The sequence below is a fragment of the Mustela lutreola genome, chromosome 3 (assembly GCF_030435805.1).
Source record: "Mustela lutreola isolate mMusLut2 chromosome 3, mMusLut2.pri, whole genome shotgun sequence".
NCBI lineage: Eukaryota > Metazoa > Chordata > Mammalia > Carnivora > Mustelidae > Mustela > Mustela lutreola.
The window spans coordinates 64,820,910-64,838,822 of NC_081292.1; the positions used below are offsets into that span (position 1 = coordinate 64,820,910).

At 36.0% G+C, this 17,913-nt stretch overlaps 1 protein-coding gene across 8 annotated transcripts in view; it reads right to left on the reverse strand.

Moving 5' to 3' along the window:
• The window catches only part of PREX2 (phosphatidylinositol-3,4,5-trisphosphate dependent Rac exchange factor 2), a 356,760-nt gene that overhangs the window by 194,999 nt on the left and 143,848 nt on the right, over positions 1–17,913 (reverse strand). For all 8 annotated transcript variants that reach the window (XM_059166273.1, XM_059166268.1, XM_059166269.1 and 5 more), the window contains 3 exons: positions 15,824–15,972; positions 10,449–10,534; positions 2,225–2,361 (listed from right to left, as the gene is read on the reverse strand). In XM_059166273.1, coding sequence (XP_059022256.1) covers positions 2,225–2,361; positions 10,449–10,534; positions 15,824–15,972 — 372 coding nt within the window. The remainder of the gene's footprint in view (positions 1–2,224; positions 2,362–10,448; positions 10,535–15,823; positions 15,973–17,913) is intronic.

A 17,913-nucleotide genomic window follows, 5' to 3' on the forward strand; every position in this document is an offset into this window, starting at 1 on the left:
CCAATAAGAAAATTGGAAGAACATCTTTCATTTCATTGGGTTCCCAAGTGATGTAACTTTTTTAATCCTTCCATATCATTAATCATCCTATATTTTAATTAAAATAGCAATTGCATGCTCATCTAAATAAATGAGAAAGAGGAAATGGCCACCAAGCAAATTCTTTCAGGTCTGCATTATTTACTTTAAAGTTTATACCTTTCCTAGGTCAGATGATGAAACTGAATTGCACTACATAACTGTGATATCATTTACATCATCCATTTTTCTCTTATATTAACTTCACAGTTGTGTTTCATTACTATATTGCCAACCATCATTAAAAGGCTAGTTAATATCGATCATTCAAATACCCCTTGGTAACTTGTTGTGACCCCTAAGGAACCACATGCTCTGGTATCCACACCTCTGTGTAGCTCCTTCTCACACTGAGCCAAGGCTTAGTCATGGGATCTGATTTTTCCAAAGGGATATTAGCAAGCATGGTTTAAATAGAGTTGATCGCTTTATGCCCTCTTCAAAGGCAGACACCATGCAGATAGGACAACTCCCTAGACTGGAAAGGGAGGTCATAGGGAGGAGCTCTGGAGTGAGAGAACTCAAGGGGGGAGATGCAGAGCCCAGACATTCCCAGCAAAACTCTGCCCATCAGCACCTTCATAGGAATCAACACTCAATCTATCTGCAGATGCAGAATCAAGGGAAATAATCAATCATTTTTGTTTTAAGGCTAGTAAGTTTTGGGACAGTCTGTTTTGTGGCAATGGATACATGATGGAGCAGGTGACTTGCCTAGTGAATTTTTCTAATTATTGCTTTTCTTAAAAAAAAAAAAGGTTGTTTTTTTTTTTAAATTTGGGGAGTAATTTATCAGTTGCCTATAACACCCAAATAAAAATCTTCATAAGTGTTCTTAAGATTTTATTTATTCATTTGAGAGAGAGGCAGAGAGAGAGAGAGAACAGACGGTGGCAGGACTGGGGGTGAGGGAGGCAGAAGGAGAAGCAGACTTCCCGCTGATCAGGACTCAATCTCAAGACTCTGCAATTATGACCTGAGCCAAAGCCAATTGTGACCGACCGAACCACCAGGAACCCTTATTTACTGCTTTTCTTAATCATTTCACTAACCACCCCCTCTCTAAGAAGGCAGTCAAGGAAAGTGAAAAGGAACCAAACTCAAATCACTTTGGTCACTTATCAAAATTCCAATTGAAGGGGAAAGTTTTGATAATTTCAAAAGTGTCTTTTTAAAAAAATGCATTCAATAATACAGTCCAATAAATATTTATTAAACCATTACCAATCATACTCTGTTTTCTCTTCAGATTGTATAAATCTTTCGCCTTTTACCATTATCAACCAGAATAACTATGAGTCTATGCATGAATTCCAATTTGCTTTGCTCTTTTGACCTTATTAATAAGCAAAATTGATGAGCTATTTTCTTGTAGGTTCAGTATTTTATAGGATGTCAGTCCTGGCCTATGAGAAAATAACCACTCCACTCCTCTCTCTGGTTTGGACATAAAATCATATTCTCAAGTCCAAAAGAGTACCTGGCTATGCATGAAGGAAAAAAATACAAAGCCTCTCCTCTAAAGTTCCTTTTACATTTAGTTGATTAATTTGAGAGAATTTTCTCTTATAGCCCAATATGCAATTGTACCTCATGGGATAAGCTTTGCTTATAAATTAGCATTCTAATTTTATTTTTCTACAGCTCTTGAAATTTAATCAGAGGACAATGCTTAGAATTTTAAGTAATGATAAGTACATTTTGGTATTTTCTTTTAAGAGCTAAATCCAGTTAAATAAATATATCCAAAACTCAATCATAGACCCTATAAAACCCACAAAGATGTACAGTGACCATTATATATCCTAAAGCATTCACAAGGGTCAAGAAAACAATTCAAACCTTTGGATTTCAATTTGATCAACAGTTAGGTCTTTGGAAACTCCTATCACAATGCAAATGAAAATACCCCAGAGCACTTTTTAAACAATGATTAATACTGTTAACAATAAGACACAATCATTTAAGCATAATTGATTATAAATAATTATGCAGATAAAGCAATCATCAAGAGATTTACAACGCTGTGCTTAAATGTGAACCTAAAGGTAGAAAACACAGACATCTCTGGCACTATCTTGTGTTGACCTCTCGGCTTTCTACCCAAGTTTGCAATGAGATCCGGGTATACTGCAGGGCAATTTACCTTCATTGGTCTTCTGTATTTCCTGCAGGCTGTAACATGTGCAATAACACTGGCATGGGTCTCTTTGCTGACATTGATTCCATTTACTTTGATAATACACTGTCCAGGGTGAAGACCAGCTGCTGCAGCGACAGTTCCTTCAAATACAAATGAGAAAATTGCCAAAAATTTGAGGAATGAGATTCCTTTTTATCACATAGGCAACAAGGAAAGCAATTTTAAAATATAATAGAGATCTAGCTAGTAAGTTCTTGATAAATTTGGTTCTGATAGCAATGCCCTCTCAACATTTTTCTACTTTTCATCTAGCCATTCAAGCTGTGATTAACAGAATATTCTCCCATCTCTCTGAGAATGAATGTGAAGGGATATTGTAAAGTGACCTTTATAATACTAATCAGTTATTTTCCCTCTCAACTTTTTTTTTCACATTTCATAGTTTTATTGAGACATTTTTGGTTTTAATTATCTATTGTATGTACAATTCTGATGATCATATCAAAGCTGTATTATAAATAGCAGATAGTAAGTTGACTGCAGGCTTAGACACACACACAAGCACACGATATTGTACACTCTCCTGCATGCAAACTTAAAGGAAATATACATTCCTTTTATTAAAAACACAATTACGTACAATAGGTCTGGAATTTGTTAAGCTACCATTGATTTAGATAAACCTGAGAAGGCTCAAAATGTCAAGTAACACTGTTTCCATACTCCCCATTCAATGAAACTTAATCACAAGGAAATCTAGTTAAACTATATTAAAATCACAGATAATATAAAAATAAACATTTCTGCAAGAAGACTAAACATATTAGAATTCAAAGTCACAAATTTTGATATGTAACATTCCCTTTCATATTAATTTGTAATGATGTGTACGATACAATGTACAAAATAATAAAAATTATAACAGAATTCAGCAGCCAAATCATTTACAGTTATCACTATAAAACTTGAAATTAAAAATATCAACTGAACAAAAACATTAAAATAGCAGTGTTGAACTTGCTGGTAGCATGTTACTTAGAAACTCCATCTCAACTCAAGATTATACTTTCACATCGTCACATGTCATCAGATTTTCAGCCAATAGATCACTGCTTCATCCTGACTCTCTGTATGTCTGTATATCTAGTCAGTTTTAATTTTCTACATATGCATACATAATGGCAAAATGGAAAGCCAGAAATGTATGCCTTACTTATCTTTCTTTAGTCTATGAAATATCTAAATATTAAACTAGTATTTACTTTCATTGGTTTTTCTTAGTAACTGTTATTGCAACATTTTTGAAATTTACAATAGCTTGTAAATTTCAGTCTTACTTCTTATTTTTTGAATTAAAGTATAATTAATGTACAGCATTATATTAGTTTCATGTATACAATATAATGATTCATCAATTCTATAATCACTTTCATTTTTTAAAATGCAAACAGAAGAAATTCTTAAGAAAAAAAAATCAAATCAATTAGCAACCACAAATAGATTGGATTTGCTAAGTAAAATAAGCATTCAGGATATCCTCAAAGGGTCAGAAACCACAGAATTGGTGGAGAATAAAATGAATCAGATGACAGCAACTGTCTATCATTCATTTGCACAGATATAGACTTAAATAAGCAAGTGAAATATCCAGTGAGTTAAGATCTTCAGAAACTTTCAAGTCATTATTATTTGATATTCTGAGCAAGTCAACATTTATATAGCACCATTAATAGATACAATGAATATAATTAATATAAGTGATTATAAAACTTATATTAGAAGAGCCTTATTTTGTAAGCAATTTCTCTCATGAAAGAATTATGAAATATCTTAGAGAACATAATTTACATTCAAGAAGACTATATATATATATATACATATATATATATATATATGTTTTTTCTCACTAAAATTCACGCCCAGAAATTCCAAGTGGTTTTTCTGGATTGAAGTAGGTCTTGGAGGGAAATGGGACATTCCTCATAGAAAGAATAGTCTGAAAAAAAGCACTGAGTCAAGAAATAACCTGGACATTTGGGAGCACGTGAGCAGTTGGTGAGAGCTTAAAATGGGAGTGGTGGGTGAAGACCCTGGAAAGCCAAGCAGAGCCAGATTGTAAAGTCCTTGCCTACTCCATGTGAAGTCCTAAGACCTTAACCTTACTATATATGCATGAGGAAAAGCATTGAAGAATTTTAAGCACAGTGAGATGACCCTCCCCCCACCCCAAACAGGGAATGAATCATCTGAGTTTAAGTAAAAAATCAAAATCATAACAGGCATCTACAGCAATCAAGATCGAGTATTTGATATTTGATGACAGAGTTTGTGAAGAGGCTATGGTCCCCTGGATGACACCTCTACCTTTGGACTCGGTGGCTGAGTAGATAGTCATTCAAATAAAGAGAATACAAAAGGCAAAGCAAGTTCAGAGAATGGATGGGAAGTTCACTTAGAGAGATGCTGAGGTCTGAGGTGGAGACAGAGATTTAAACATCTCCAGCAAGAGCATCAATAAGATTTCTTACAGAAAACAAGAAGGCAGAGAAGAAAAAAGGGAGCCAACAATAGATGAAGGGACCGGCCGGAGGACAGATAGGAGAAATATCTGAAAAGCATCATCTCAAAATCAAGAGATGAACGTTTTCTGCAAACAGGAGTAGTCGGTTTAATCAAATGCCACAGAAAGCTCAAATTAATACAGATGTTATCAATGTCCGTAGTATTTTTCAGTCAAGACTATGATAACTCTTGTAAGACAGGCTCTGGAGACATGGGTGGGGAGAGATGGGGACGGATGTCTATAGCACTGTCCTAAAACTCAAATAGGAAGAGAAAAAGGGCAGCTGAAAATACAAACAGCATTTCAGGAAGTTTGGTCATGACAAAAAAAAGTTATTAGAGCACTATTCTAGAGCTGAGCTTAACAATCTTGGATGTGCATACAGATCATCTGAGGATCTCATTAAAATGTAGATTCTGCTCAGTATGTCCTGGGTGGATCCTAAGATTCTGCATTTCTAACTGGTCCCAGGCAACGCCAATTCCTTGTGGATCTAAATGGGAAAAGAAGGAAAAGGGACAAGTTCTGTGTTTGCTGTTCTAGTTTAAGATCATTTTGTTTGTTTAGTTTAGTGGGAAAGAATTGAGCATGCTCACAGCCTGTACTAGAATAATCCAAGAAAAAAAGGCTGAAATTTTGGAAGGGAATACCGGACAGCATGGCGCTCCAGAGAAGGCATAAGATCTAGAACACTTATTGAGAAATTCACCTTGAACTCTAAAAAGAAAAAAAAAAAAAAAAAAAACCACCTCTTCCTCTAGGGTGGGAGGAAGCTGGTGATGGTGGTAGAACCAGCAAAAGGTGTGGGTGTACAGAAAAAGGTGTGGGGCTCTGAGGGCTTTATACTTAGGACCCTGAATTTGTCTGTGGGGTGAAAAAGGAAGTTCATTTTGGGAGACAGGAGAGAAAGAGGGAAGTGATGAGAGACATGAAGAGGTTGCTGAATAGTAAGACAGGCCCAGCAAAAGACGGCAAACTGGGATAATGCTAATTCCACACCCATGATAGTTTTTTTCCCCACTCAGGAGGAAAAGCAAATAGGATGATTAAGTTCATCCAAGGCTAAAGAGGTGATTTAGTGCACCTGAAGAATAAGGACAAGAGGACCCTGGTGATGCTAGCAAGAATAAGTGAGGTGACCTGCCATGGGATAAGGCTGCTAAAGAAGGGAGGCTTCAGGGGAAAAAGAAGGATCCAGAGCCTGGAAGTCCCAAATGAATTCAAAACAAAACAAAACAAAATAAAATAAAAAACAAGCTGAGAATACCAAAGTGATGAGATTGCAATAAGAAATTGGCATATTGGAATTTTAGATTCCAAAGGTAAAATCTCAGTTATAGATATACTCTAGTATGTGGAGATGGGAAGGCACCAAAGAAGAAAAAGGGAAATAAGTTTTTCCTTCTTATAGCAAAATTACTGTGCAAAAAGAAACCACTGAATAGTATCTTTCCCTTTAATATGCATCTGAAAGGAAAAGCACATAAGCATTTCTTTTACTCTTCAGAAGCAAAGAGCATAGGAACCAGATTTGGGCCTACCCTACAACTACTTTCCAAAGAAAGAATCCGGCTCTTTAAATGACACCGTAGTAAGGACAGAAGCACACCGTCATTCAATCAGGTTTTCAGTTATTTTATAGTACTGATAATGTGACTTACTCTTTTGTCTTCAGTGAAAATGAAGATCTTGGAAGTATCGACTATCCCCTTTGAGTATTAAATATATCCCATTTCAGTTATATAATAAGAATAAGTTGTTGGAAATGTTTTAAATATCTATTAGTCTATATGTTTTAAACACCTGAGTGAAAAGACAAGTTTTTGAAATAAGATTCATTTATGTCATATATACACTAACAAAGGCAATTTTATAATGTAATAAAGGTCTAGCTCATATGTTCTTGATCAATTTGATTCTGATAGCAATGCCCCTCTCCAAATTTTCCAGACTAATATTTGGGTGATCACATGAAGATACTTTACATTTTATGTTTCTTGGTAATGAAAAGCATGTATGTCTCTGGTTAAGATGAACACATAGCTTCTTTGCTTATAATGACATTTCTTTCTATAGCAGCAAGTTATACACTATGTGGGCTCTAAAAGTCATTCCCTTAAATCATTACTAGTTACTATACTTTATATAGTATACTAACTATTACTAGTTAGTATACTATAAAATTTAAAATACATAGAAAAAGAGATATCAATGGTTTACTTACCTATCAAATAAAAAAGAATAAAATATAAACACATTATTATTTAATATAAAATGCATTTTATGGTTTAATAAATGTTATTTATAGAAACACCTGAAGTAATCTTAGAGCAACAGGTTATAAAGCACACAGATCATTCTTAAACCTGAAAACTTACATCTTTGAGTTATTGACAAAAATATAGCTATTTGCCGCCAGAGAAAAATACAAATAGACAACCTTAAAATTGTTATACCCTTTGGCTAAAGTGAAACATGCAGAAAAATGAGATTGGCAGGCATCATTCCTTCATCAGTTATTGTTGTTGTTGTTTTTTTTTAAGTTTTATTTTATTTCACTTTTTTCAGTGTTCCAAAATTCATTGTTTATGCACCACATCCGGTGCTCCATGCAATACATGCCTTTCATAATACTCACCACCAGGCTCACCCAACCCCCCAACCTCCTCCCCTCCAAAACCCTCAGTTTGTTCCTCAGAGTCCACAGTCTCTCATGGTTTGTCTCCCCCTCCGATTTCCCCCAACTCACTTCTCCTCTCCATTCCCCAATGTCCTCTGTGTTATTCTTTATACTCCACAAGCAAGCGAAACCATATGATAATTAACTCTCTCTACTTGACTTATTTCACTCAGCATAATTTCTTCCAGTCCCATCCATATTGGTACAAAAGTTGGGTCTTCATGCTTTCTGATGGAGGCATAATACTCCACTGTATATATGGACCATATTTTCTTTATCCATTTGTCCTTTGAAGGGCATCTTTGTTCTTTCCACAGTATGGCAACTGTGGTCATTGCTGCTATGAACATTGAGGTAGAGATGGCCCTTCTTTTCACTACATCTGTATCTTGGGGGAAATACCCAGTAGTGCAATTGCAGGGTCATAGGGTAACTCTATGTTTCATTTTTTGAGGAATCTCCACACTGTTTTCCAAAGTGGCTGCACCAACTTGCATTCCCACCAACAGTGTAAGAGGGTTCCCCTTTCTCCACATCCTCTGCAACATATGTTGTTTACTGTCCTGTTGATTTTGGCCATTCTAACTGGTATAAGGTGTCAATGTGGTTTTGATTTGAATCTCCCTAATGGCCAATGATGATGAACATTTTTTCAAATGTCTGTTAGCCATTTGTATGTCTTCTTTGGAGAAGTGTCTGTTCATGTCTTCTGCCCATTTTTTGACATGATTATCTGTTTTGCATGTCTTGAGTGTGAGGAGTTCTTTATAAATCTTGGATATCAGCCCTTTGTCTGTAGTATCATTTGCAAGTATCTTCTCCCATTCTGTGGGTTGCTTCTTTGTTTTGTTGACTGTTTCCTCTGCTGTGCAGAAGCTTTTGACCTTAATGAAGTCCCAAAAGTTCATTTTCACTTTTGTTTCCTTTGCCTTTGGAGACATATCTTGAAAGAAGTTGCTGTGGCCAATGTCAAAGAGGTTACTGCCTATGTTATCCTCCAGGATTTTGAGAGATTCCAGCCTCATGTTGAGGTCTTTCACCCATTTTGAGCTTATCTTTGTGTATGGTATAAAAGAATGGTCGAATTTTATTCTTTTGCACACAGCTGTCCAATTTTCCCAGCACAATTTATTGAAGAGACTGCCTTTTTTTTCCACTGTATATTTTTTTCCTGCTTTGTTGAAGATTATTTGACCAAGACTTGAGGGTCCATATCTGGGCTCTCTATTCTGTTCCACTGGTCTATGTGTCTGTTTTTGTGCCAGTACCATACTGTCTTGGTGATCACAGCTTTGTAGTCAAGCTTGAAATCAGGCAACATGATGCCCCCAGTTTTGTTTTTCTTTTTCAACATTTCCTTAGCAATTCAGGTCTCTTCTGGTTCCATACAAATTTTAGGACTGTTTGTTGCAGCTCTTTGAAAAGTGGAATTTTGATCAGGATTGGCAATGAAAGTATAGATGGCTCTAGGCAGTATAGACATTTTAACAATGTTTATTCTTCCAATCCATCAGCACGGAATGCTCTTCCATCTTTTTGTGTCTTCTTCAATTTCTTTCATGAATGTTCTGTAGTTCCTCGAGTACAGATCCTTTACCTCTTTGGTTAGGTTTATTCCCAGGTATCTTATGGGTCTTGGTGCTATAGTAAATGGAATCAATTCTCTAATTTCCCTTTCTATATTTTCATGGGATGCAAGAGTGGTTCAACTTTTGTAAATCAATCAATGTGATAGAATAATCAATAAGAGAAGAGAGAAGAATTACATGGTCCTCATAATTGATGCAGAAAAAGCCTGTGACAAGATACAGCATCTGTTCCTGATTAAAATTATACAAAGTATAGGGACAGAGGGAACATTCCTCAACTTCATAAAATCTATCTATGAAAAACCCACAGTGAATATCATCCTCAATGGGGAAAAGCTGACAGCCTTCCCTTTGAGATCAGGAACACGATAAGGATGTCCACTCTCGCCACTGCTGTTCAACATAGTACTAGAAGTCCTAGCAACAGCAGACAACAAAAGAAATAAAAGGTATTCAAATTGGCAAAGAAGAAGTCAAACTCTCTCTCTTCGCAGATGACATGATACTTTCTATGGAGAACCCAAAAGACTCCACCCCCAAACTACTAGAACTCATACAGCAATTCAGTAATGTGGCAGGATACAAAATCAATGTACAGAAATCAGTTGCATTCTTATACTCTCATCAGTTTTTTAAAATTTCTTATTTAAATTCAACTTAATTAACATATAGTATATTATTTGTTTCAGAGGTAGAAGTTAGTAACTCATCAGTTGCATATAATGTCCATTTCTCATTACATCATGTGCCCTCCTTAATGCCCATTACCCACTTACCCCATTTCTCCACTCACCAGCAACCCTTGATTTTTTTTCTTTAGAGTTAAGAGTCTCTTATGGTTTGTCTTCCTGTTTTCATCCTATTCTATTTTTCCTTCCCTTCTCCTATGTTCATCTGTTTTGTTTCTTAAATTCCACATATGAGTGAAATTATATGGTATTTATCATTCCCTGACTGACTTATTTTGCTTAGCATAATACGCTCTGGTTCCATTCATGTCATCAGTTTCTAACAGTGATAAATATGCCTTACAATTTTTAAAAGTTTTTATTTTTTTAAATATTTTATTTATTTATTTGAGAGAATGAGTTGGGGGGGGGTGGAGAGGTCAGAGGGAGAAGCAGACTCCCCTGCTTAAGCAGGGAGCCCAATGCAGGACTCGATTCTGGGACTCCAGGATCATGATCTGAGCCAAAGGTAGCTGCTTAATCAACTGAGCCACCTGGCGTCCCATGATTATTTTTAGGAATGTACTGCCATTGAGCCAATAAAGTAAAAATACTTTTGAGAAAATACATGACAACATGACCATGCACGTTTTGAACATATTCTTATTCAGTAGGCAATATCCAAATATGCTGAAAAGCTGTCTGCCATGCAGGATGAATTCCTCACCTCTTCCTACTGCGTGGACAACTGATGGGCCATATCCTCGTATCTGGAATCCAAGTCCCTCAGCTGAATCTGGGATTTTCACTGTCCTAAAATCAGTCAGAAAATAGGGTAAGATGATGTTAAAATGCCACAGTTGGTTAATACAATATGTCTACTTTTATTCATTCTTTAAATAAATGTGTTGAGAGTCTACTGTATAAAAGACACTGACTGAATTAGAAACAGGAAACAAATAGGGTGCATGCCCTCACACAGGTACCCAGTAGACCTGCATGACAGACTTCCTCAATGGAGCACGGCTAGTGCACGGTATATGCTGAATAAGGAACAGGCTCCAGGATCAGGAAAAACTAGCTTTGAGTCCTCATTTACTCACTTGATAGTTGAATAACTTCCATGAACTCCTTAACTTCTCTGAGCTTGACTTTCCATAGAAAGTTAAAACTTACTTTGCAGGGTGTCAGTGGAGATTAAAAAAGGAATCTTTGGTCAACTGCCCTACATCATGCTATGAATTATGTAAGCACTTCAATAAAATGGAAGCTTCTCTCCTTAGTTGATTTTTTAAAATTAATTTATTTATGTTAAAGAGAGAGAGAAAAAGTGTGAGTGCATGAGCAGGGAGGGAGAAGGAGAGAACCCTCAAGCAGATTCCCTGTTGAGCTTGGAACCAGACTCAGACTCAGCGCTCCATCTCACAACCTGAGTTTATGACCTAAGCCAAAATCAAGAGCTGACCACTTAAAAGACTGAGACACTCAGGCACCCAACTCCTTAATTTACTGTTGCAAAGAAGACAGTGCACTGTGGAATTTCTTTGTGAAAACTAATAAAAGAAACATAGAGTTAATACATCCTAGCTGTTGGGAACTTCATCAAAAAACAACAACAAAAAGCTAGTAATAAAGAACAGATCTGCCAAACACTACACCAAAATAATTTAAGAATGTGATTAACTTCAGTATTTATTCAGTGAAACTTGGAAAGAATAATACATCAAGGGGCGCCTGGGTGGCTCAGTCGTTAAACATCTGCCTTCGGCTCAGGTCATGATCCTAAGGTCCTGGAATGGAGTCCTTTGTCGGGCTCCCCGCTCAGCAGGAATCCTGCTTCTCCCTTTCAGTCCCCCTGCTTGTGTTCCCTCTCTTGCTGTATCTCTCTCTGTCAAATAAATAAATTAATTAATTAAAAAAAAAAATTTTTTTTTTAAATAATACTACATCAAAAGGGAAAACCTAAATAAGAAAAGAAATATTTTCAATGAAGCCATGTGGAAAAGAAGCTGAAGGAAAGGAGAGCCTGTGTAAGCTGCTGCTATGACAGACCCATGAGGGATGTCCAGTTTGGCACTAATAAGTGAGCCACTCCACAGAAGGAAGCCGGAGATCAGAGAGCAACAATGAAAAGCAGAGAAGATGAGATAAGGCGGAACATCACAACTATAAAAATGAGTATCATAAATTGCAGTACAGAACAAAGACAAACGAATACAATGCAGTAAATTTTGATGGATAGCCCTAGATGCCCAAGAAACAAATGTGTTCTCCAAAAGATGATGAATTAATCATGAAGTATATGTCAGCGGCACTTCAAGGGCACATTAGACAGAGTTTGAAGTTAGGTGCAGCAGCACTTACTTAGAGTATATTAAAAAAGCTGCTAGAGCAATTTGAGCAACGCTGTGCCTAGAACCCCTGAGAAAGCCCTATACAGCGTTAGTGTCTGGCGGCAGACGGCTGGTCCTGTGATCTGGAATATACATGAGGCAGGCAGTCCAGCATTTCTTTTTTTTTTTTTTTTTAACTCTGGAAGCATCTTTCTAAATTATCTTTTTTTTTTAATTTTTTATTTTTTATAAACATATATTTTTATCCCCAGGGGTACAGGTCTGTGAATCACCAGGTTTTTACACACTTCACAGCACTCACCAAAGCACATACCCTCCCCAATGTCCATAATCCCACCCCCTTCTCCCAAACCCCCTCCCCCCAGCAACCCTCAGTTTGTTTTGTGAGATTAAGAGTCACTTATGGTTTGTCTCCCTCCCAATCCCATCAATGCCCCTATCAAAAGACACAGGCTATCAGAATGGATAAAAAAACAAAACCCATCTATATGTTGCCTCCAAGAAACTCATTTTAAGCCCGAAGACACCTCCAGATTTAAAGTGAGGGGGTGGAAAAGAATTTACCATGCTAATGGACATCAGAAGAAAGCAGGAGTGGCAATCCTTATATCAGAGTCCAGCATTTCTTGATTGAAATACAAATTATCTGTTTTAGGGAAACTTGAAAGCCATATTATGAATTAGGTTACACACTATAGACTATACACTATGAAGTGATCTACATATTGGTGGAGTAGAGGTTACAGGACAAATTTATCTTTTATCCTTAATTACATACTTTTTGGTGTATAAGGCTGTATTTGTTTCCTTTGAATAGCACCTTGTTATTACTATCTGTCAAAAAAAAAAAAAAAAAAAGATACCTGAAAATGGAAGATAACTAAGGGAAAGAAAAAGGGAATAATAAATGCATTTTCTGAGCATGAACCAAAAAAGTAGAAGTAGCTCATGCTTCTATGTATTACAAATGAGAGTTCACTTTTGTTGAAATAACTTCAAGCTTTCAGGCCATGGTGAGCCATTGTTGCTTTTGTGGATTGTGAGGAATTCATAGCAGCCTTCTTGGTTCTTTCTGAGCAAGGTCTTCTGTCCTTCTAATATTGCTAGTGAAGGCTGACCTTACTCTAATCTTCAAGAAAATTATTATAGATTTATAAATTTTGTACAAACACTATGAGGTGCATTTTGGTAATAATACTGGGGCCCTCTTCATCAAATGATCTTTGGAAAACATGTTTCCCTGCTGGGACCACTATATTATCAATTAAACGAAGAATTAAAATTATACAAAAGGAACATTCTCATAGAATGTAAGTGCACTAAATAATCTGTTACAAAGCCTTTTGAAAAATTCTTTGATGCTATCAAGTGTAAAATACAGCTAGATTCAAAAGAAAACTTCTATTGGATTAACTTCTCATATCTCTGCTTTCCTCCTTAACCCCAGACAAGACAATACATCAAGTATAAGTGGGTATTGTAAGAAAATATGAAAGAATGATTTATAGGAATCATACATTAGAATAAGGACATAAAGGAAAGGCTATAGATTTCAAGCAAATTAAAAGTAAAAGATGAGGGGTCACCTGGGTGGCTCAGTGGGTTATAACCTCTGCCTTCGGCTCAGGTCATGGTCTCAGGGTCCTGGGTTCGAGCCCCACATCGGGCTCTCTGCTCAGTGGGGACCCTGCTTCCTCCTCTCTCCCTGCCTGCCTCTTTGCCTACTTCTGATCTCTATCAAATAAATAAAATCTTTTAAAAATATATTTAAAAAAATAAATAAAAGTAAGAGATGAAAAATGAGTACTCTATCCTCAAAACTGTTTTGAAATACAATATAAAATGTTTCTGATATAGTAAAGGAGCAATGAAAACTTGAAATAAGAGAATAGACAAGCATCACAGAAAAAATCACTAGAGCACACACTATGTGCTGAACAAGTCACTAAGTTCTTTAAAAACCTAAATTTATTTAATGTTCTTAGCAGCTCCACAACACAGACACTCATCATCGCCATTTTTTTATGGATGAAGATGTTGAAGCAACACAATTAGCAAGCAAGCAGTGGAACAGAAGCTTGAACCTGAACAGGAAATAGGGGGTTCCAGATACTGTGTGACAAACACTGCAGGAAGAGTCAGGAGACACAGGTTCTAATGCTGCTCATCTAGTAGTTAATTCCTGGACTGAAGATTTGCCCCTATCTATTTAGTCTTAAAGTTGAGGACTTCAGAATGATCCAACTGTTGAAATGTCTATGATCAGTGAATCAGTAGTTACAGGGTTAAATCAGGGGCACTGGAGGCAAGGGGAGGACGTTTTGTTGACTGATGATTGATTTGGGCTATGACCCCCTTATTCCTTTCCAGTCTGTCCTTTTCCTTTTAAGTGTCCTCAAAGTGACCAGAGGTAGGCATCTAGGTGAGCCTTACCCTACTTAGAGTTGGGTTAATAGGGAGTAATAGATGAACAATAGGTTTAGAGAGAAGACACTGTTATGGCTACTCTCTGCCCTCTAGACCAAAGTCTTCCTAAATGAGTAATTTTAATGAGTCACACTCACTCTTTTCCTGGTACATTTTAACATCGACCTTGATGACTTAATGCCATAGAATCTAGCTCATTACATTGCATGCTTGCTTTGGCAGCACATATATTCTAGCTTATTACACTGCATTTCAACTACTAAGTTAAAGAGTACACCTAGTTATTGCTGAATATATATATTAAGGCAGGGAAGAATACTATGCTATATATACTGAGAATATTTTCCTAAGTAGTTAAAATAAACCTTTTGTTTTTAAGTGGTAATCTTCATTTACCTTAAAGTGAATAAAGTTGCTTATTACAAGTAAGAAACGATAAAATTAAATTTTAAACAGCAATTTTGATATAATCATAGTACATTAAAACATTACATGAAGTACTTCACATAAATTACACGAATTAACTTATTGGTTAAACAAATCATGGAAATGTGACACAGAAACACTAGACCATCAATGATTTGCAGAAGAAAAGCCAATGTCTACCAAGTATATCCAAAATCTCTTATAATTAAAAAAACAGATTATAATGCATGATTTTATAAATACATGGTTCTGTAAATCTGTACAGCACTTCAAAAAATGAACTATCACTGAATTTCAGAAAAGTAATGGCTATTTATGGATGATATGATTATAAGAAACACATCTTCATTTAGAAAACCTATACTCTCTGAATTGGCTATAATAAACATGAGGTTTTTTCCTTAATCATAGGTAGGTAGATAACTAGGCATTTTTTTAAAAAGTATTGACATATCACTAAGTACCAGCAAGCATGCAAGTGTATTTCACATAATTGTGCTCCCATTTCTTAAAAGCATTTAATTATAAACCTAATATCTGACCCAATCATAGACCTGAAATTCTTAGAGCTGAACATGGGGAATACGTTCCTTATTATCAAGTGTTCTACCAGTTTTCTTCACTTTTAATCAGACTCAACCTAACCCAGAACAGGAAAATTTGGGCAGCAAGTAGGAAGTATTATTTCTGCTGAAACTATCTGATTTAAGGAGCAAGCATTAGCAGCATGAGCAATGTAGTTTTTTCCCATCATTAAAGACCAGTATTAGTGATTTTGGTAAGGTCTAAATGTCCCAAGCAATGTGATATTTAATTCTAGACATGCACTTAGTTAACTTTTCTATTTTATTCACCTATGTTTAATTTTTAAAATCCCACATAAAATACAACTTACTCCCTTGGCTTTGTGCTCACAAGAACTCTTAGAGGCTTTCTGCTGTTTAAGCATGATTTCAGGAAGCAATCCACTTCATTGAAAGGTCTCATAAAAACTAGGTCACCATTAATAGCAAAAATCTTTTTCCCAACTTCCATGCCAGCCATCTAAGAGAGAAATAGGGAAAAAAAATCAAATTATATTTTAATAAGGAATCTTTTTTTTTTTCACAGAATTAGAAGAATGAAAAGACCTAGAACTTACAGATTTTTGACATTTCAAAACATCTGCAATGTTTTTTATATAATTTCACACAACAGAACTGTGGGGGAGATAACACAGTTATTCTCTTTGACCTAGTTTTAAATTTGATCACCCATTTGCACTGAATTTCCCTGCCCCTTCTTTTATGACTTAATTTTGTACTCCTCCTGTAGCCCTCTTTTCGGTTGAATCTTATAGTTCTTTTTCTTATTTTATCCTTTAATTAATTAATTAATTAATTAATTTTTTTTTTACTCTTTTCCATTTATATCCAATTAATTCAGAGAGATTCAACCTCTCTATAGCCAACAATGACAACTGAATATGCATTGCTAACATGACACAGCATAAACATCTCCAGGGCAGGAGAGAGTAATGGCCTGGAAAAGAGCTCCAAAAAAGCACAGATTGTCAGGAGCTGAAAAGATTGCAAAGAAGACAATATCTCTGCATTACAACCAGGCCACCATTCTTTTTTTTTTTTTTTTTTTTTTTTTTTTTTTTTTTTTTTTAAAGATTTTTATTTATTTATATGATAGACAGACAGAGATCACAAGTAGACAGAGAGGCAGGCAGAGAGAGAGGGGGAAGCAGGCTCCCCGCTGAGCAGAGAGCCCGATGTGGGGCTCGATCCCAGGACCCTGAGATCATGACCCGAGCCGAAGGCAGAGGCTTAAACCACTGAGCCACCCAGGCGCCCCCAGGCCACCATTCTTAACCAATCCCACTGCCTCTGAACTACATGCTGTTTTGGTTACCAGAGAAATGATGAAAACCTGGGAGAGGGCACTTAATCAGTGACATAATCAGATGAAGCTATGCTCTAAGAACACCCACAGAAAATGTCTAGGAGAAACATTTCCTTCTTGCAGAAAATTACTAAAACTAGTCATTAGTTGGCCCAGCCCACTAACAAAGTATGAGCTAACCAGAGTTATTTCATTTGAAATTAATGTGCTATACCGAAAACACTGTCTTGCATGAGTTTGTGTTTTGGTAAAAGATGGAGACCTTGGGTATTAGCAGATAGGAGGGTGGATAGAAGTTTGCTACTAACTTTAAATAGGTTAAAAGCAAAAAGTCATACTTTACTTATTCTCACAGTCTTCATTTAAGATTTCCATATTTAGAAGCTTGCTTGAGGATTAAGGCATGTTTACAAGCCAGGTACCAAGGTGAGAATACTTTAAATCTTACATATTTGGGATATAACACTCCCAGTAGGCTCCATGAGAGCAGGAGACTTTGTCTCTTTTGTTTATTGCTGTATTCCCAGAATCTAGAAACTGCCTGGCATATAATAGGTACTAAATAAATAATTCTGAATGAATAACCAGGATATTCCTTTGTTTAAAAAACTGCTGAGGTGAGAGAACATCAAACGACATTAACCTAATGAAAAAATAAGTCAAAGCATGCACATTACTGATTATATAAAAGATAAATAAATGAAATAGAAAAAAATTATATCTTTATAAGACAGTCAGAAGTGATAGGAAAATAAAAGACATAGACTTTGATTTAACGAACAGTTATCTGACATAGAAAATGTAGTCCCACTATACACAGTCTCCACAGGGTTCTAGACTAGAACGATAATGAACAGGGAAGTCTCAGGGACATGGAATGAGCCATGTGACCTCCCAGGAGGTCAAGAAGTTCACAACTATAGATCTTTGTACTACCTCCCTCCAAGTTCATGTATCTTTGAGTACATGAACTCTGTCACAAATTCCAATAGTGGTGTAGCAACTCAGAATAAGATTATTCAGAAACACTATTTTCAACAGAGATACTTAAAAGCTGATTTCAATTTGTTTAGAACTCTTATATTTGTATGTTAT